General features: G+C 44.4%; 3 protein-coding genes across 13 annotated transcripts; 2 read left to right on the forward strand and 1 right to left on the reverse strand.

The window, feature by feature from the left end:
• Window positions 1–1,215: 1,215 nt before the first annotated feature.
• On the forward strand, window positions 1,216–6,402 carry LOC111854454 (low density lipoprotein receptor adapter protein 1). 2 transcript variants are annotated; one of them, XM_023832406.2, is made up of 3 exons: window positions 1,216–1,602; window positions 3,908–4,583; window positions 5,196–6,402. In XM_023832406.2, exons 2-3 carry the CDS (start codon window positions 3,917–3,919, stop codon window positions 5,288–5,290), a joined length of 762 nt encoding a protein of 253 aa, XP_023688174.1. In that variant the 5' UTR covers window positions 1,216–1,602; window positions 3,908–3,916; the 3' UTR covers window positions 5,291–6,402. The 2 variants fall into 2 exon arrangements, with proteins under 2 accessions (XP_023688174.1, XP_072573489.1); XM_072717388.1 differs by lacking the exon at window positions 1,216–1,602 and adding an exon at window positions 1,647–3,199.
• Window positions 6,403–6,507: 105 nt separating this feature from the next.
• LOC111854458 (uncharacterized) lies at window positions 6,508–10,480 on the reverse strand. 3 transcript variants are annotated; one of them, XM_023832420.2, is made up of 9 exons: window positions 10,306–10,480; window positions 9,818–9,889; window positions 9,176–9,247; window positions 8,874–9,010; window positions 8,254–8,311; window positions 7,997–8,162; window positions 7,815–7,834; window positions 7,637–7,724; window positions 6,508–6,823 (listed from the first exon to the last, which is right to left on the reverse strand). In XM_023832420.2, exons 1-9 carry the CDS (start codon window positions 10,318–10,320, stop codon window positions 6,729–6,731), a joined length of 723 nt encoding a protein of 240 aa, XP_023688188.1. In that variant the 5' UTR covers window positions 10,321–10,480; the 3' UTR covers window positions 6,508–6,728. The 3 variants fall into 3 exon arrangements, with proteins under 3 accessions (XP_023688188.1, XP_023688186.1, XP_023688187.1); XM_023832418.2 differs by having other exon boundaries at window positions 7,637–7,834; window positions 10,306–10,478; XM_023832419.2 differs by lacking the exon at window positions 9,818–9,889 and having other exon boundaries at window positions 7,637–7,834.
• Window positions 10,481–10,515: 35 nt separating this feature from the next.
• zpax4 (zona pellucida protein AX 4) lies at window positions 10,516–19,457 on the forward strand. 8 transcript variants are annotated; one of them, XM_072717392.1, is made up of 19 exons: window positions 10,516–10,688; window positions 11,454–11,506; window positions 11,598–11,687; window positions 11,978–12,111; window positions 12,305–12,448; window positions 12,564–12,632; window positions 12,941–13,108; window positions 13,514–13,610; window positions 13,717–13,934; window positions 14,084–14,237; window positions 15,026–15,237; window positions 16,542–16,659; window positions 16,748–16,956; window positions 17,256–17,385; window positions 17,660–17,829; window positions 18,515–18,609; window positions 18,748–18,887; window positions 18,957–18,998; window positions 19,315–19,457. In XM_072717392.1, exons 2-19 carry the CDS (start codon window positions 11,458–11,460, stop codon window positions 19,419–19,421), a joined length of 2,346 nt encoding a protein of 781 aa, XP_072573493.1. In that variant the 5' UTR covers window positions 10,516–10,688; window positions 11,454–11,457; the 3' UTR covers window positions 19,422–19,457. The 8 variants fall into 8 exon arrangements, with proteins under 8 accessions (XP_072573493.1, XP_072573490.1, XP_072573494.1 ...); XM_072717389.1 differs by lacking the exon at window positions 10,516–10,688 and adding an exon at window positions 10,732–11,138 and having other exon boundaries at window positions 12,308–12,448; XM_072717393.1 differs by lacking the exon at window positions 10,516–10,688 and adding an exon at window positions 10,732–11,138 and having other exon boundaries at window positions 12,404–12,448.
• The last annotated feature ends 314 nt before the right edge of the window (window positions 19,458–19,771 follow it).

Here is a 19,771-nt window from a genome sequence, read left to right on the forward strand (position 1 = left end):
TTTCGCCAGCCAAACTAAACCTTAAACACCACCAATTAAATAAGATATATATATATTTTTTTTTTTGCCAGTAAGTAGACAAGCCATGTGTGATTGATGCTGGCTGGAAACTAGTCGACATTTTCCTCAGGCTCAGCTAATTCTTAAGTGAAACTACCCCAGCTGGAAGAGCCAGTCAATCCTACGAGTGACACAGGTGACCATCTAGAGCGCCCTCTTCTGGGGGGGTGCGGATTTAGCAGTCTGCCAGTGTCACCCCTCCCTGCTACAAACGTCAATGAAGCATGTCTTGGGTGACTATATGATTGGCTTGCCGGTAAATTCAGCAATAGCTCTAGGTGTAGAAGAAGTTTAGAAAAGTCGGCTGTAAGTTGGTTATGAAAATTTTTGAAGGCACTGGATTGCTTAGGTGGGCTAGTATCTGCTGCACTGATTCATTGCTTTAAGTCAGACACTGGATAAATACCCCCTCTCCCAAGGAGGGGCAGCGCGTCCTGTCAATATCTGATGGCTTCTTGTTGAATTTGGCAATCGCTGAAAACCTCAGCAGCACAAACTGACTCCTGTTGCATTTTTTTTTTGCATCTGCGCTTAACCTGATGTCCCGGACATACTGTCCCGGTGTCATGTTGCTGTTGCGCAGATCTGTGCTGGATTACTGTACTTTGGGGAGATCCCTCACCTTGGCTTAGGAGAGAATCCTTAAATTAAACCTGGGAATTCCTTACTCCATACATTTATTTTAAGTGCAATCCAACAGCGATACAGGAAATTTCTGCATGGAAAGAGTGCCGATTGTTCAAATCTTTTATTTATGTTGCAAACATATAGCCTACTTACCCTATATAATGAATAAATCTATTCAGGAAAACCATTATGCTTAGGGGGTTTAGGGGGAAAACTGTAAATATCACAAAAAACAATCCAATAATAACATTTACTGTCACGTTTATTTTTATCTGCCATCGAAATATTAGTATGAAACGAGAGGGGAATTCCGAATCTGATATAAAGAAAAGGGTTCCGCTTGTTCTATAAATCAGATATATATGACGCCATAGTCTTATGGTTCAAGTAAGATGATGATCCTATTCGATCCATATGTGTAGTTTCTTTTAGAAAATCTTTTTTTACAGCTCACCTGATTATCATATGCTGTCGTAATTCACCGCCTCCCTCCAACCCGACGCGCACTACGTAACTCGGGGGCGCGCACAATCCGTACAAAAGCGGCGCGGGAGTAACAAGCCGAGCCAGTCAAGTTTGTAGTAGTTCAACAAGCACCACTTCTCACCATCACGGCACCAGTGCACGGCAAGCACGCCTGTGGATCCGCATATCACAGTTCGTTTCATGGAGCACTAATACTGGCCTGTTTCATGCGTTGTACATCTACGACGTGTTATTTTTTGCTGGTTCTTCAAGATAGATTTCTGATCAAGATTGAGCGCACCTTTCCCCCCACACCAAACACCGGTACGGGCATTGTCTTCGTGTTATTTCGAGGTCTAAAACAGGATTCACAGAAACTCCTGATCAAACGGGGAAGCACTGGATCTAATACATTTCAAGAAGGACATTGAAGAAAAGAACCGCTCCGAGGTAGGTTACTTTGTAAAGTTACCGTTTGCTATACTGTGCAATATTTTCACATCGGTTTTAAGCAACCGAAACATCTTGGAATACTTTTTGTATTACGAAGATAATTTATAGCATTTAAAAGTGGTTTGATCTGTTTACCTTACTAGATGGTGTGATATATATTTTTAAAACTAGCTACCGTTAATAGCTTAATTATTTTTTTTTTATTTAAAAACAGACCTATTATACGAGATGGTGATGCCATGCCCCATTGTTTCACATGGTCGACGCGTTTTGTATCGTCCTCTGACGCAACTGATGTATTTTGCTATATAACGGCAAATGTTATGTAGGTGAACGCAATTAACGCACAGTGTCGGATCTTTCCTGGGTTTAGTTAACTTCTAAAAGCCGATTGTGTGGTCATCGTAATTATTTTACGCACTTTGTACCGGATTCCGGGCTTTTACACTTCAAATCAACCGGTAATGAAACGGAAACGAAGATGGTGGGCGAACATCATATAGCCCATCTTCAAGTTTATTTTTATCAAAATGTTTTTGCTATGTGACCGGTGGCTGTTAACATTCGTGTTAAGGTAAACATTTTTCCTTACTTAGTTCTCATTTTAAAACACCTGAAAACCAGTTAACGTGTTTTATACCCATCGCACCATTTTTAATACCGTGCCACGTATTTAAACAATCCGGTTTTTGACTTGAAACTCTCCCATGGCAGCCTGTGTAGCCTGCAGAAGAGAAACTTAAAAATTTACTCAAGTCGTTTATTAGTGGCAAAAGTCTTTCTATCTCCGTAGCACATAACGGATTTATTCTGAGTTTAAATTTGATTTTAATTTAAATTGACATCCGGTCAGCTCATTTATATCGAACACTTTTGCCTTGTAACAGTTTTTAGTCTGGAATTCCATTTTGATACAATAGCAGGAAATGGCCTGTTCTGCCTGGTGGGAATAACGTAATCATTTTGCAATCTGCAATAGGCTTACAAAGTAGCCAGAACCCTGTGGAAATAGTAACATAATATTGGTCACAGTACCTAAAATTAACTATAGTGATGTCATTGTCACATGTCAAAATGTCAAAGTATGATGAAATACCAATTTTATATCTTCCAGAAATACACTAGCCCACATGTCTTAAAGTTGTCACAAGAACTTAGTCTGTCTTGTGAAAATTCACGATCTGTCATCTGTATCACGAAGGAATTTCCAGGTTGTGTGTCAGTGTTTTCCGAACCGTTTAGCTGTTCTGTGCACCTCTCTGTGTCTGGATGTCTGGACCAGTTTTGTTTGTGTTAGATGCTCAAAGCAAACTATTGTTTTTAGATGGGGTGGGGGTGGCGTTGTGAGGGGTGGGTGTAAAGCTGTTTCCTGAAGGGAGAGAAGGTCCAGCAGTGGCAAGGTGCCATGAACCAGTCGGCGGTATTTTGTCAAAGCGAAGTCTGGGCCAGTGAGGACATCGAGAGAATTGGACTGTGAAGAGAGAAAGGGGCGCAGGGGATAAATCGCAACACAGCTATTGTTTGGCTGTGTGTGCATAGTGTACCAGAAGTCTGTTAGAGATCGGAGTCAAAGGATCAGCAAGCTTGTCAACAGGTGAAATTCCCACGGCAAGTCTGTGACATGAAATGCAAACGTACCATTTTCCAGACTAGAATCTTTACTGCATGTGAAGTTCAGCATGAGATGGGACCCATCCATGTGTGGTGCCGCATTTAGGCTACAATTCTTGTGATTTTCGAGGTTTGACAGTAACTTGAGCAGCAGCTCTAGCTGTAGAGGAAGTTTACCAAAGTCGGCTGTAAGTGGTGATGAAGAATCTCTGTAGTACTGGACTGCCTTTGCGGCTTGGTCTCTGCTGCACTCGTTCACTGGTTTAGATCAGACACTGGAAAAAAGCCCCCCCCCCCCTAAAGAGGGGCTGTGCTTCCTGGTAATATCTAATGGTTCCTTGCTTTGATTTCTGGAAATGTAGGTTAAATTGACTCCTGTAGTGTTCTTGGCATCTGCGCATGACCTGATGTTCAGACTGTTCCAGTGTCATGTTGCAGCAGTGCTGGACAACACTACTGAAGAGGAGATCCTTCAGCTTACCTTAGGAGAGAGCTTTGTCCTGTCTGGACTAAAGAATTTAGTCTGTCATGTTCTTCTTATCTTCTGCTGTTTTGGGTTATCAGGCTATAAATTATATTCTTGAACCTGCAGTATCCTGGCTCTATCGTCCCTGTATCGAGATTGAATCCCTAGTTTGTCACTGAATGCCCTGGAATTTCAGCCATGCCCTGATACATCCTCTGTGTGCAGGAGGAGTGAATGCAGCTCCAGAGGAGGCAGGGATCAGCAGGGGCGAAGCAGCAGACCAGCGGCGGGAAGACTCCCCCGGAGCCGACCATGTCCCTGAGCGCCTTCCACCTGATGCAAACGCTGAAGAATTCCCCGGCCGCCATCCGCCGGCGGCTGAGGCGTGACCGCACCGAGAGCCTTTCACACGGGGACCCGCTCTTCAAGGTCTACTACCTTGGCACGGAGAAGATCTTCTCCCTCGACCTACAGCAGGCCCAGGATGCCATAAGCCGGCTTCTGGAGGGCGCCCCCGGCAGGCCGAGCAAAGAGCATGCACTGGTGGTGCGGCCGCGCTACGTAGAGGTGAAGGAGATCAGCACGGGCCGCCAGCTCACCAAGACCTTCTTGCAGGACATCGCATACTGTGCCGCCGACTCCACCCACCCCAACGTCTTCATCTACATCTGCAAGCAGCGTGGACAGCAGCTGCACTGCCGCGTGTTCTGGTGCAGCCGCGCAGAGCGGGCCCGCGACCTCACTGCTTGCCTGGCCCACTCCTTCCAGCGGGCGTTCAGCGACTGGCAGGATGCTGTGACGGTCCCCGCCCAGGTGGAGACGCTGCCTGTGCTAGAGGAGCGACCCAGCACACCCTCCCCGCCATCACGGAGCCTGACTTTGCCTGCCAGCCTGGGGAAAGGTGAGTGACCAGGTCACTTGTCATCTTGTCACAAGATGATATTATCATGCAAAATAATGATTGTTCGGCAGGTCTGTACAGACTTTTGACTGGTACTGTGTATATACAGACGCTCCTCTACTTACAAATGTTCAACTTTCAGACACACGAATGAAGAGGACTGTAAGTCCAAATTGTGTTTGTTTGGGCTCCTGTTTCCTGTCTGCAACATCAAGGTTTTTTTTTTCTGTGCGCCAATTCCGCCTAGTATGACTTCTGGCCGCTACTCCCACCGTGCAGCAGTGTAGCGTGCGTACTCCCAGCATCCTAGTTCGTCGTACTTGCGTATACCCTTAAAGTGAAGCTGAATAACGACTTCAAGTTACAAACAGCCATTAGGAATGTATCTCATTCGTAAGTAGAGGAGCGTGTGTGTGTGTGTGTGTGTGTGTGTGTGTGTGTCACTCTACATTGGTTTCTTTCATCGTGAGTAAGATGGGGAATGAAACTACCCAACTTCTCCACAGGGAAGAATGAAGTACCTGTATTTTGCTGGGTTATGTGCTGAACTCACTGTTTGACTTTTGCTTGTGAGATGCCATTTTCCCACGTCTACCTCTCTTGTCGCTGCAGTTCGCTGGAGGAAGAGGAGCTCCTTGTCTACAAGCCCCCTGAGAGCTATTCTGAGGAGAAGCTCAGAAGGTTCCGATAGCCGGGTCTGGCCCTGAGGCAACTGCTGCACGCTTCGCGCCAGACTCGCATGATTCTGCAAGAGCGACCTAGAAATTTCACGCTTCTCCTACAGGCTTTCTTGGGACACCAAGGGATCTGTGTTTTTCATGGGTCCAAAGTGTGGTGTGATTGGCCCCCACCGTTACCTTCCGGTCAGGGTGTGTGTGTGTCTGAAGTTTGGATGACAACCTGTTGAGTGGCGCTGATGACCAGAGGCTTTTCTGATGGGTCTGCCAGAGCTTGGAAAGATCTGGAGTATCTTCTGAGTCTCTCCAGCCGTTGCTTGTTGTCAGGCTGGTCTGGGAAGTTCTTCACGAGTCAGATGGATTGTTTTGCAAGTTTTAGGTTCCTGAGGGTTGGGTTATGCGGTGTGGGAGGGTGGGGGTCAGTAGCTGGATTGTAATGATTATCCAGTCATGCCAGATCAAGGGGAGGGGGGATTAATGGTGTTCTGGAAGGCTGGTATTTAAGGACCGCTTTTTGAAATAGTCACTGTGTTTACAGTTTCAGTGAAATGGTTCGCAAGCTCTGCTGCATCTGATCTGCAGTGCAGTGTAACATGATACAGAATATTTCAAATGTTTCTGGTCATTGCATGAGAAAATTAGGTCAGTACCTCAAGTTGTTTTATGCCCCAACCCTATTATGTCTGTGCTCCATTTTTAACTGCCTGTGTCCCCCCTTCCCCCCCCCCCCCAACCTGGAATGTACACAATGTTCTGATCAAGCACATCCTCAGTCTGGAAGCCTTTGTGATCCCTGGGTTTGATGCTCACGGGTGTCTTCTTGTTTATTTATTCCAGTAGGACAGCATCCAGTGACACACTGCTGGCATTAGCTGTTAACACTGCAGTGTCTGTGACTTTTATAGGCGTCGCCATAAACTTCAAAATTGCTGTATATTTTTACAGTCGGAGGAGTTTATTTCCCTCTGTGCCAAAAAGCTAATTGAAATTGTTTTATGGTTAATTTTAATGTATTAATTTACTAATATGCACTGTATGTATTCTGGACTACAAGTTGCAACTTTTGTTGCCTGTGTTTTTAACTTTTAAAATGTTTCTGTATTCTATTTATGCCTATTTAATAAAATTTATTATGAACTTTTCTTACCGTCATTCTTTTTTCCTCCTTTGCCCCCTTTTTTTTTCTTTTCTGCATTTCCTTGCCCCCTATGACGGCGTGGTGAGGTCTAGCAGTGAATATAGCACACTTAGGCTTAAAACAAATTGACTTTAATTTTTGGTCATGAATGGGAAGCCAGAAATGGTTGTATCAGGTACATGAAGTTTTTTTTTTTTGCCCTCATAAATGTTTTATTGTGACTGAATGCTGTCATGGCAGCCGGACGCTGTACTTTGTACTCTCACTACAGATGCACTATACTTGGGATCCTCATGCGTACTGGTGCTCCATGACTCCGCCCCTCACAGGCTATTGGTTAGAGGGTGACGTCGTCCCTCGATGCTTTTGCACCTCCCACAGACTCCTAATGTGCAATCTCCTCAGGATGTCCACCTCCTCCATGACTAAGAGAAAGCAGATGGAGAGGCTTGTTATGGTCTTCCAAGGCTTTCAGCGCATGGTGTGACTTTTGGCATCAATCCATTCGTTCCAGCATCCAACAGCTTTCACTAACTGCATTCGGTGTCTTTAAATTTCTCCTGGGGTGCAAGTGGGTGCCCTGTGATGGCATCCTGCCCAGCCTGTTCTCCAGCCTTCTGCCCTGTACTTGATACAGGCTCCAGACTCATCACAACGCTGTACAGGATAAGCGGTTTGGAATATCGATGGGCACCTATCAGTTTACAGCTAGGATGAGGGATCTTCAAAAGGCTCTCCCTCTCGCGCTCACACCCACAATGGTGGAATTAAGTTCTATTGATGTGATACATTTGGCGATTGACCTGAGATGAGAACTATAATCAACTGCTTGCTTGTGTGTGAAAGAATGTTATTTAGGTGTATCACAAACAGTAATATGGACTGAGGTAGCACAGTGATGTAACACTGTTAGTTGACACCTCAATGCTCTGCACATTGTTTCATTATCGTGACCGGTATCGGGCTTTCTGTACAAACCACGCCCTCCTGCTACCTCCTCCTGTTCTCTTTCACCTCCGAACACCTGACATGCATCGACTCACCCATCACCTAGTATGCATCATCCTTGGTAGTAAAAAAAAATGTGGCCTGTCGCATAAACGCAATAAAAAAAAACAGCCCCCGTACTCACTGAAACACTGACACATATTGCTTGAGCAGTAGCACAAGAGATTAGGTGGGTGAAGGTTGCCACCGTGTGGATGACTCTGGTATTGTCACGGTCCGGCCAAACCCACCTTTGTCGTAGAACGGCTGGTCCCTAGAGGTGTAGACGAGGAGCATCTCCAGGAAGTTAATGATGGCACCAGAAACTAGGAATCTTTCCTGGAGGGAAAGGGTTTGGAGATAGCACATGTCCAAAGAGAAGGGGTTGACAGGGGGGGGGACGGTGCATAGGCCAACTAACTCACTCACAATGTCCCACACCCTTGTACCTGTATGGGAAAAACACATTGCTCTATCAGTATAATATTTCCTGTAATGTTTACATGTTTTAATATTAACCATTACTATCAATTTTAAACCTAATATTTGTTACTCTTTTTGTAATAATGATTCAGGGTATTTGGTTAATAATACCACAAAAAAAACACAACCTTGTGAGCACCAGTCTGTGATGGATTTGAGCTTCATAGGTGTGTCTCTGACCAGCGAATCAGTGCCCCCGATGTTGACCAGTCGTTCGTGATTGGACCGTATCCACGCATAAGGTCGGCCATATTTAGCATAGCCGGCCAGCAGGAAAAGGGTGCAGTTCATTTCCTGTGTGTGGCAAACAGTGGCCAGGGAATCACCAGCAGACAATCTGAACAGCCCGAGGCTACATAAAAAGAGCAGTAAAGACATCACTTACAGGCACGGCAATCTCCCTCTCACTGGGCGAGGCTGGGAGAAGATGGGCCTCACCATTCCTGAGCCCAGAAAAGCCAGACAATACCAGCTAAAAGTCATTTATGATTTTACTTCACCATGATAAAAATCGATATATCTAACGCATGTACTGCCCAGTACTCTATGCAATCCTTACATATAACACCTAAGGATGAATGGTGATGTGTGACAAGCATATGAGAGGACCCATGGTCATGAGACATCTATGGCAATGGTCATAGTCAGTATAATAATGCTTCATAACAGGTCTTAGGCATGTCTATGTCCCTTGTGCCTCGTTCTCCCTAGTAAAAAGCCTCTTAGCATTTCATGATAAAAACTAAGGGAAATGTGACTCAATCTGTGGTTTGTCATTAAGCACTAGACATGCCACCACCTTGATGCACCTGCCCAGAGCGGTTCTCAGGGAAGCCAGAGGGTTAGCAGCAGCCCCTGTGTTTCTTCGATGGATTTTAAGAACCACCCGTTCCAGCCTCCTATGGGGTCACCATGCTCTCCTATGGAACTCGTCCACCTTTACAGCTTTGCTGACGATAAAGCATTCTACCCCGCGGCCTTTACTCTACAGAGCCTTCCGGTCACCTGCTGCTCTGCTGGTGAGGTGCCTGTGGGGGTGGCTCTCCGGGGGGAGGAGTCCCAGCATCACTGCTGCTGCTGTCAGAACTTGGGCTGGTGAGGGAGGACGCAGCAGATACAGGGAAACCAGGAGAGAACCATCCCTGGAGGTAAAAAGCACACAACCTGAGCATAGGGGTCGCAGCTTTTCACAGTCTTACTCAGATAAAAAAAAATAATTCCCTTAATCAAAATGTTCCTATTTATTTAATGTAGGAACACACTTTGTCCTCATTGGCTAAAACTATTCACACAATCCAGATGCCCACCTGGTCTTCATTTACCACAGTCAATAAAAGTTCCTCTCTTCCTCTGAGCCATGGCTGGAAATAACGGAAGCCCTGCAGAGAAACAGATGGGATTTTATTTACAGGACGTGTTATTGTGTGCAGGGAGGAGATACCAAACGAGATATCAAATGAAACTTCAATAACCACAGTCTTACTTGTATTGTGTGTTTTTATAGTACAACGCTTACTTATTCATCGATCAGCAGACTAATCAAAGCAGAGCACTTTTGCTCTCGCGTGGCTGGGAATTAATGTGATTTTCTGGAGGGGATCCCTGACTGTTGGCTAAAACCTTTCATCACCTTTCACCATCAACCATCAGTATTGGGGTGATGATGGTGAACTGAGGTATAAATACTCCCCTAGGTTAAATTCCAGCGAAATTTACCCACCGTTAATCAACAAATGAATTTTCAAAATAAGACAAAATCTACCGATCCCAAAGGGAAATTCGAGAAAGATCTGGCGGCAATAGGATTCAAACCCACACCTCCGAAGAAACTAGAGCCTAAATGCACCGCCTTGGACTCGGCCGCGTGACCACAAGCATAACAAATCTGCCATAGTACGTAACAGGCACCTAGTACAATAACTAATTACTTAAATATGTATATATTGTACCTGCAGGGAGCCCAGTATTGCCAGGTCAGACAAAAAGTGATTTAGTCTCTTCCTCAGCTCCTTCTCCCGCTTCTGTCTCATCCCGAAAGCAAAAAGGCGAAACTCAGAGCGATACTTCATTACATTTCCATTTCACGCAGAATCATCACTATTGGTAGGAGAATTAACTCTTCTATCCGTGCGATAAATAAATCCATATTTAATTAAAGCATTCTGGAAATTACAGGAACAAGAACGTTATTAAAGCCTTCCATCATCTGCAGTCTCCTAGCAACTGGAAGCCATAGCATCGCTGCCGAGTAATATTACACCATGCACGAAAGAAAATGTTACAAAATATTATGTATCTGAACAAGATATGTTTAAAATGAATCGTAGATTGCTACCTCAGGGGTACCTTTATCAACATTACTATGGCGACCACTTATGACCATGTTGTATTTATTCACATTAATAATTGCATATATTTTTATATTTGATATACTTACATTAACGGCAGTCATATCCTTATAAAGAGAAATATATCACTACCATCCGTTTTTACTAATTGGCAGTACGCTCCAATGCATCGCTACTCGATTGTGCCTTATTTCCGCGATCCTCCCTCCCCTTTTCTGTTCTTAACCTGTTAGTAGCCTATCGCGTTTTATTCGCCCATGACTCCGTCATTACCTTACGAATATTTATATTGCTCCATGTATCCCGATTTTGTTTCTACTGGCTGACCACCTTCCACAGAAATGGCTGAAGTGGGGGATTGTCTACATAGTGCGTCGTTATAGAAAAACGCAAAAGCAGAAAACAACAGCAGCAACAACAACAACAATTATTAATATTATTGTTGTTCTAGCCATTATGTGCGTGCTTACAGGTATAAACGCTAGTTAATCTTGTAATAACTAGATATTTAGAGAAAACATAAAATACGATAAATAAAAAAAATCGCAGAGGCCTAAAGTTATTATACATTAATAATTATATATAGACCCATTAAATTCTTTGATTACTAACAAATAATCAGAAAAAACTAATCTGTAAACCCTAGTTCCAGCAAATCAATTTGGGCAGGGATATCAATTTATTACCTAACCCTGGATGTTAACCGCTGAAGTCTGAACCTGCCAGGATGGCGATAAGCAATTACCTGCCAGGTGTTTCGGTCTGTTTAGCCACAAAAATGGCGCCGGGAATGAAATCCGTCCCACTTTGTTTTTGGCAAATTAAAAACAAATCCTAGACTTTAAATGGTTTCTCAGATGAGACATTCATTGGCCCACATCATACCCCGTATTATTAAAATACCTCCTAAAAAGCGAATATGGTAAGCTTATTTAGAACTGTATCCCAATTATTCATTCTAAATCGTCTCAATTTTTAATGAACATTTTAGCGGTGGGTAACGTACGTACTGCACTGGGTTACTACTGTGTAGATTAAAGCTAAAGTCAGTTTAACGTTTAAACTAAACTTTTTAAATTAAGCTTTTATTGACGTGTTGTTAGTGTTGTACAGTTTGATTTTTAAAGTACATCTAACAGCCTCATTAGGGTGAGACCAAGGCTCTTAGGAAATTCATCACATTTGACAGTCTTGCTACAGTCTAATGTTTTAAACTTTGTGGATTTTTGTCCTCCAGTGTGATGTTGCTTTGCATCTCACAAATCTCTGTTTCCACAATCATTCCATCTGGTAAGTTCTCTCTGATTTTCATCAATCAAATGCAGAACAGCTGCACATATTTCAGTGGTTCGCATTTTGTTTGTTCTTTTTTTCTGTCAAGGAATGTTCAAGATGCAGTGTCACGACCGCCATTTCTGGCTTAATGTTCAGTCGCAGTTTCTTGGCCAAACGACTCGCTTAGGCTTTGAAGGTTGGTTCATGTATCTTCCCAAATCAGGGCTCAGTATGTTATAATGACACAAATGATCATTTATTATCTGGATGGAAATAGTTACAATTTTTGTATTCTAGTTCTCTAGTGACTTATTAGCAGCTTCTATATGCTAAAAGATTGCTCTCATCCTGTAGTTCCTCTTTTTTTGGTGTATGTGTCAGAAAAACATTACTCATTCACTGTTATTCTCACCCTTGAGTTTTTTGTTTTTTTTTGATAATGTGCCCAATATGCATATGCACGCCTGTAATGCATCTCTGTCCCAGACAGCAGTGGTGTTCACTACCTGTCTATAAAGCGAGCCGCTGAGTGCGGGTACAGCATCGTGTTCAGTGCCGCTGGAGACCTGGTCTTGCGAGCCTCCTTCCTGGCCTGCCATGTGAACAGTAAACTGGGCCAGGTAAAACTAACTAAGCAGCCTTCAAATAAGGCACTAATTAATTACACTGAGGATTTTGGGTAACACTCTGACAGAGAAGGTTTTGAAAGCGGTTCAGTTTTGGCAGTTGTGATGCTGAAGAATGAAGATGGGACCATAGCTAAAAGACACTTTCATCTTAGGAGAGTGTAGATATCATGCTTTCTCGTTCTAGAAGGGTGCAGAATTCTGGCTGCGTGTCCGTGTTGTGAATGAAGATGTTGACAGCAAGGAGGTAGTCTACCCCCTGCTCCTTTCCTGCCCTCTCTTCCAGGCTTGGAGCCCCCGGGAAGTGGTCTGTGAGGAGGGTTACATGGAGGTATGTTTGATTGCTTGTGTAGCATTCACATCTTTGCCTGTAACAGTGTACTTTCTAGTGGTTATTGCTCTGACTGTACTGTATGAATAAAATCTGGCTCTTCCCGTTTGTCCAGGTTTCTGTAACAAGGTGGCTCCCCCATAACAATCACTTAAATAGGGAGAAGGATGTCAGACCTCCTGAGGTATGTATCTTCTGTACAGTAACTAGTATGGTAGTAATGACAATGCAAATAAGGCTGGTGATGAAAGCTCTTCTTAGAGGAAAAACCATTAAAAAGGACGTGTGGTGCTCTTGGCCCTGCATTGGGCCATGCATTGAGTCCTTTTTCTGAACAGACAGCACCATCTAGTGGGGTCAGAAAAAACAACAAGCGGTTCATGATGCTTCGTTTGGCCATCACGAGCTGTCAGTCCTTGAGGCATAGTAGTGCCCCCTTCCTGACCGCCTCCTCCTTCTCCACCCATCCCCCCCGGAATGTCGTCTTTTCAGGAGGACGGGCTTAGCCAGTGGCAGGTGGCATTCCATGTCCCACACCAGACTTTGGCAGAAGGCATGTCTGTGAAGGAGGCCCATCTCCAGGGCTACCACATCAATGCCAGGGGTGACCGCCTTGTGATGCACTGTCTCTACTCCTCCCCACTGTCCTATGTGCTCCAGGTCCCCAAAAATGTCTCCATCTTCCTTTTTCATGACTTGCATACTGCCTGAGCTAGTAATTAGCACCTAGTTAAATAAAAAAATATTTCCACGTTCCATGAGAATGAAGCATTTGAAAATGCATTAGTGCAGTATTTTTCAACCCAGTCCTCGGGGACCCCCAGAGAGTCCAGTTCTGCTCCCTCCCAGCTCCCAGCACACCTGAACCAAATAATCAAGCAATGAAGAATGACAGATACTTGGTACAGTGCAACTGTGAGAACTTGGTTGAGAAATACTGCATTAGCATTGTAAAATGACTAATTGAATAGTGTTGATTTGTCTCCTCTAAAAAGAACAGAATAAAAATTTCTGGAGTTCCCTTCTCATGTGCATGTGATCCAATCCTATGTGCCTTAACTCCAGGACCATGGGATTGAGGTGGAGGCTGTTAGTGCCACGGTCTTCTACCAGCATCAGAAAATCCCCCTTCTAGCCAACCTCTCCGTGGCCTGCCCTCTGAGTAGGCCTGCTCTCTCTAATGGCTTTTGTGTGGATTATTTTTGCTTCTGAAATACAATGTCTATGAATGAGAGGTCACACTCTCCTCGTCATCTTCCTCTGCCAAGGCAGAGCAATGGTGGATGGAGAGCATCTATCCTGGATGTTCCCCCAGATCCTGAGCCCTCTGGTGCAGGGCTGGTTCAGGGACAAGGGCGTGAGGATGGGGGTGGACGGGAGTCTCCTCAGTGAGTGTCAGATCCTAGAGCGCGGCTATGAAATCGGGTTGCGGGAACATCTTGTGGAGATCCGGATTCCTTTTGGAGCAAAAGGTGGATTCATTAAGGTTTGTTGATGAAAACTGATGCACCTGAACCCCAAATCCTTGTTAAAACCTAGATGGGTCTTTTCTGTGATGCCGGAGTTGTAAGGGTTGGTGTGCCCAAGAAAACTGAGCAGCCAAGGGTTCCCAGTGATGGTGAATTTCTTCTCCAGAGCAACGTTGTTGACCAGAGCTACTTGCAGTCCTTCTCTGTGGACTTGTACTTCATTCACCAGTGGGAGGAAGGCCATTGGGGGGTGACCCAACATCGCTCCTTCAGATCCTTGAACACCACATACATTCCTGGAAGGCTCATTCTCATCAACAGTGAGTCTTAATACCCCCCTCCCCCCTTATAAAATCTACTCCCTCATCAGGACCAGATCTGTGCTCTCCCTATTTTATTAGTATTTCATTTATATTTAAAGGTCCCTAATCCCACCCACTTTAAAAATTCTGTTCCTCAAGTCTTTCCCATTTGTTGCTCTTGACTGTTGTGGAAGACCACAATCATTTCTGGTAAGAAGCTGCCAATATTGTGCTCCACTCCTCTTTGAAAACATTAATGAAGGACATCTTCATCGTGTCCTTGATCTTTCAGTTTGTATTTCAACATTGGGTTTGAGGTCAGAGCTCTGCACACTTAAATATTTTTTCAAGCTTCAGAGTGATTCGGAGGGTGTCACACATGACTGCTGGTCCTACAGAGTTTTACTATGGACTGTAGATACTAAAAAGTTGTCATGTTTAGATCAGGTGTGTTTTAGATCAAAGTTTAGGTTTATATCAATATTTATCAACCCAGTTCTTTGAACCCCAAAGGGTCCATGTTTTTGTTCTCTCCCAGCTCTCTTCCCGAGGACCAGATGGGGAGAAACCGGTTTAGATGATTGACTGTAACGCAAAAATGAGTCTTTCCTTAAATGATCCACCCATCTTCCCACTGCCAGTCAAGGTCGTGTTTTAGGAGGGGGCAGGCTCTCAAGAAATTATAGGGTAAAAGGTTGGGGTACACTGTGGATGGAATGTCAAAGAGCTCAAATGATTCAATGCTTAAATTTTTTGGTATCTTTGTAGATTAACACTGATTTGTTTTTCTTTTGTCTCCCGTTCAGACACCATTCCGGGACAGGGAATATTTTCGGTGACCTTTGGAGTGTTCTCTCCAGAGGTGTCCCTACGCAGTGTAGCTGTGGGGGGTGAAGCGCCTCTCAGCTGGGCCCAAGCCCGCAAGGCGGGCATCCAGGTTTCCCTTATGCCCTTCGCCAATGGCAGCCATGCTTACCAGCTCCAGGTGCCCTTCATGCACCCCCATGTGTTTCTGGAGGTGAGGCCCACCTGACTGCACATGTTTCTTCAATCTCTGGCACCTTAACAGTTATTAGACTGCTTGACTTGTTACAGATTAACATAACTATCGATGCACAAGTGCTAAAATATGGCTGATTATTTATTAGTGAAACTGGCACAACACCACTGATTAACAATCAATTTAGGTAGGCCAGTGCCTACCCAATATTGTAAAAAAATGTATAAATGAATTATTCAGGCAATGAATAATGTGCCTACATCGACTGTGAATAACATGTCGTTAAACTTGCAGTCAGGGTAATCTAGCCAATGAGCGAGCTCCCTTCTACCAGGAACTCTACACATCACCGAATCACGTCGTGACATTCATAACTCACATCTCAGTGTCAGTAAACAAGGTCAGCTATCATTAGCTGTTTACAACTGCTAGCCAAGTAAATGTGCTACTGCAAGTATAAGAAGGCAGCTGAAGTGTTTCTATGTTGTTGTCCCACAGACATATGCTGTATTAGCCTAAAACTGTCAAAATATATCGCACACACGTCTGCATGGGTAGGATGTAACCAACGTGTTAGCACAGAGATACAATGAAGCCGTGTTATGAAATGATTAATGTCCGCTAACGTTAGCCAGCAAGGTAGATGGCAGACCGACTCCGTTTTGTAGTGTAGTGGTTGTTGTCTGTACAAATTACACTATCCTTCAGTATTTGCTAGCTGGCCACAAACACCAACACAGCCTTTTGCATCTCCACGACACGTATTTTGAACACAACTAGCAAACTATCTTCTGGCTGACGTTACTTAGCCAGTCATCTAGCTGAATGTATCACTGCCACTGCATTCTTCATTTCTAGATAACGGCACAATGCACTATGCCAACCGTAAATAGTTGTACTTGCATGAATCAATTTACGAACCAGTAGTTTTTGTTTTTTTTGTGCATGTGATTGTTCTGTGTCTTGACGGTAACCTAGCCTGTGTAGTCACCTTACACAGGACACATACAGAATCAGACTAGTCTTCTACTTGTTGCTACTGTTGAATGTATGACCATCGTCATGTCAGCGATTACAATTTGTTTTTCTATTGTATTATTTCCAGAATGGTAGAATGAAGCACACTTGGCAATAGGCATTTTTTCCAAAAATGGCTGGACAGGAAACAGATCAGATAGACAGGACAGAGTTAAATAGTCTTGTGTGTGGTTTGGATATGGTGCCTTCCCTTAATTTTGGTTTACACAATGCCCCTGCTGCTGAACTGTTTACATGGAAAAACAGAATTTCTGACTGTATGATTGGACACACTTTCCCCTTAGTATATCGGTGGGGGTTACAGAAGGCACATCCTGGAAATGGCATTTTCCCTTGACGTTCTCCCCAGCAACGCGGCCTTTTTCCATCATGCCACTGTGGTGTGTGACTCGCAGGATGCAGGTAGGCCTTCTCATAGCACCATACTCCCCCATCCCATGCTTAATCTAGCCCCTTCCTTAGCCGTTCCCACCCTCCCCCCCCATCTCAGTTCTGCCCAAGCTTGAGGGCAAGTGCACTGACCAGGGCGTGCTGGTGCTGTTGCATTATGGGAACTTGGGCTCCGAGTGGGAGATGTACATTGACGGCCGCAGGATGGACTGGGAGGTGGTGAAGCTGGGGGGATACGTGGTGAATTTGGAGGAGGAGGAGTACTTCAGCGTGGAACTGTCCATGCACAGCCTGGGTGTGGTTTATGAGGTGAGGCAACAAGATTTAATAACAATGAAGACAATCAGGTACTCAATGAATTTGTTGTATATGGGAGTAGCCAAACCAGGTCTCGGTTAGCTGGTTTATATGCAACCTCATACTAAATTGCTTTATTAAAGTCATGAATTTTAAAATGGTGTTTCAGATGTCAATTAGACTCTAGTGTAAACCCAAAGATTACTGAAGATAGGGCTCCAGTTCACAAGAACCTGGGTCTGGGCACCTCATGTTCCAGATTTTTCTCTTTGGTGTTTGTGGGGACTGGTCTCTCTCTACTCCCAACGCAGAACATCAGCCTGCAGGCTTTGAGGATCAGGGTGGAAGTGAGTCTCGTGAATGTGGATACAGAGCTCGTGGAGCACACCTTGGTCCAGCGGTGCACCTTCCCAGTCCGGGAGTTTCTGCGTAAATATTACTGTAAACAATTCATTAGATATTCCAAATCTATATGGCCTATATAGCCCTTACCCTGCCATGAATCCATTCGTATTTCACTGATTTTCTCATTCTGGAAGCCAATTTCATTTTATTGGAAAATTTGATCATAGGCCTGCATGAAATACAGTATTTATTTCTTTAACTTCCACCAATAGAGGGTGCAAAGTACCATCAAACCTGGGTGACTCTTCATCCTCTTTCTGTTGGCTGCTGCTCAGGTGCCCAGTGCTGACTGAGACCCATTTCCTTGCAGTGTGCCTCCCAGAAGGCAGGGCAGTGGCAGTGGTGGACACGTCCCGCACCATACCCCCTGTCAAGCCAATGCGCACTGCCCTACTGGACCTGAGCTGCAGGCCATCTGCAGCAGACGGCACCCGAGCCCTTTTTAACTTCTCCCTGGATTTGTGTGGCACTAAGACGTCAGTGAGTACCGGGACCTGCCAATCTTTGCACTTGAGGTTTGATGTCGCGTGTTTAAATGCTTTAGTACAGGGTTTCCCGATCCAGTCCTAGGGGACCTGCAGACGGCCCCCGTTTTTGCTCCCTGCCAGGTCGTCCACATTTGGACTGTCTGTGGGTCCCCGAGGACCGGATTGGGAAACACGGCTTTAATATAATGAACCCCCTCATTTTTACAGCGTAGCTAAAGCTGTGCATATATCCCCATGTAGCTTCCTTTTCATTTAAAAAAACTGCTATTTAGCTTATTTGGAGACATTCTTAAAACAGTCTTGCCAAAAATTCCAGCTTGTGACTTATAGTTCTCATTGAGACTGGGTCAGTTCTTTTGCACGATAACTGGTAAACACCATAAATTAATTGTCTCTATCCCTCTGATTTCTGTTTGTCAGTATAGTTCAGCTGTGTGAGATATGCTCTTATGATTTAAGACTTTCCCCTTAACACATTAAATGGTTTTAAGGTTGTGATGTATCTGCTGTTCAGACATGACTCTTTCGGCATTCGACCAATCACGACTCCTTATGTAGCTGCATTTTGTAATTGAGATTTACTTACAACAAAGTTAGTCCATTATGTAGTTCTTCCGTTGTTTTGGTATTTTGCCAAACCATCCATTACACGAGGATCTCTGCCCCACCTGCACCAGATGGAGGGGAATCACCTGGTCTATGAGAATGAAGTGGTGTATATGGAGAGAACTGCCAGGCCCCTCCCACTCATCCACCGGGACACTCACTTTAGGTGAGACTGTCCATATTGTAGAAGGAACTGCCAAATGGGCCGCATGAGCATTCATTGGGGTTCTTAGTTTTATCTGAGCCTGTAGACTGAGATCCTTAGATCTGTCATTTCGTCATTGGCCAGTTTTTCTGCCTACAGACTCATTCTGCAGTGTCGTTACCTGGTCAACAACAGCATCACGATCCACCACCTACCCACTGTCTTCCCATCCTCAACCAGCAACCCCACACAAGGGAGCCCTGGTTATCTCTGGAGCAAAAAGCCCCCCTCTGGCAGAGGTATGCTGGAGGGAGCGGGGGTGTGTAAGTGGAAGATGCTGATGACATTATCTCTGTCTTCTCTTGCAGCTCAAAGAAGTGTTTTACAACAAAGGATGGCAGACAGACCAGGTTAAGTTTGTTTTTGTGTATTAGACCAAGATTCTTCTGCGGTTTTACCATGGATATGGGTGCGTTTAAAATGGCTTATTGCAAGTGTTCAAAAAGCATTTGAAATGGTCAGCCAAATCCACCGCTTCCTGAAATGAAGATTCGCTACATTATTTGGTGAGATCAGTCCTGCAGAAGTGTTCACTTGTTAAAGGTCAACGTTGAGGCCTAAGATGGGTCCACCTCGCTTGTCCATACATGGTTTTGACAGAAAAATGTTCAAATGTTTTGTATATGTACAACTCTGGGGAACATCTTTTTTTTTTTTCCCCTTCAGTCGAGATGTCCCTGCTCATGGTGTCGACATTGGGGATGGTGTCCATCTTCCTAGGGATCCTGGCGATGATCCTTTGGCTCAGGGCCTCTTGTCTTTTCAACACTTGATTGATGCCAATAAAACTAATAAAATTGTGCAGCACAGATGCAGTGGTGTCTCATTTTTGGACATTTTTTGGCATTTTAATGTGTACCATTGGAATTATCAGCGCTTTTTTAACCTATTTATGATGGAGGAGGGTCGTAAGCTAAAATCCTGCCTGACACATTGTAGCGAAGTTCTAAACATGCCAAATAGTTGGTGCACAAGATGATACCCAATACACACGGCTAAACAAATTCAATGTGGTTTCATGAACAGCAGGATGAAATCGTATGACTTCTGTGACCTCCCCAATCACCAGATCTAAACATCTCTGAACCTTTACGGAACGTTCTGGAGAGCATAGTGTGAAGTG

Source organism: Paramormyrops kingsleyae, chromosome 10, assembly GCF_048594095.1.
Source record: "Paramormyrops kingsleyae isolate MSU_618 chromosome 10, PKINGS_0.4, whole genome shotgun sequence".
NCBI lineage: Eukaryota > Metazoa > Chordata > Actinopteri > Osteoglossiformes > Mormyridae > Paramormyrops > Paramormyrops kingsleyae.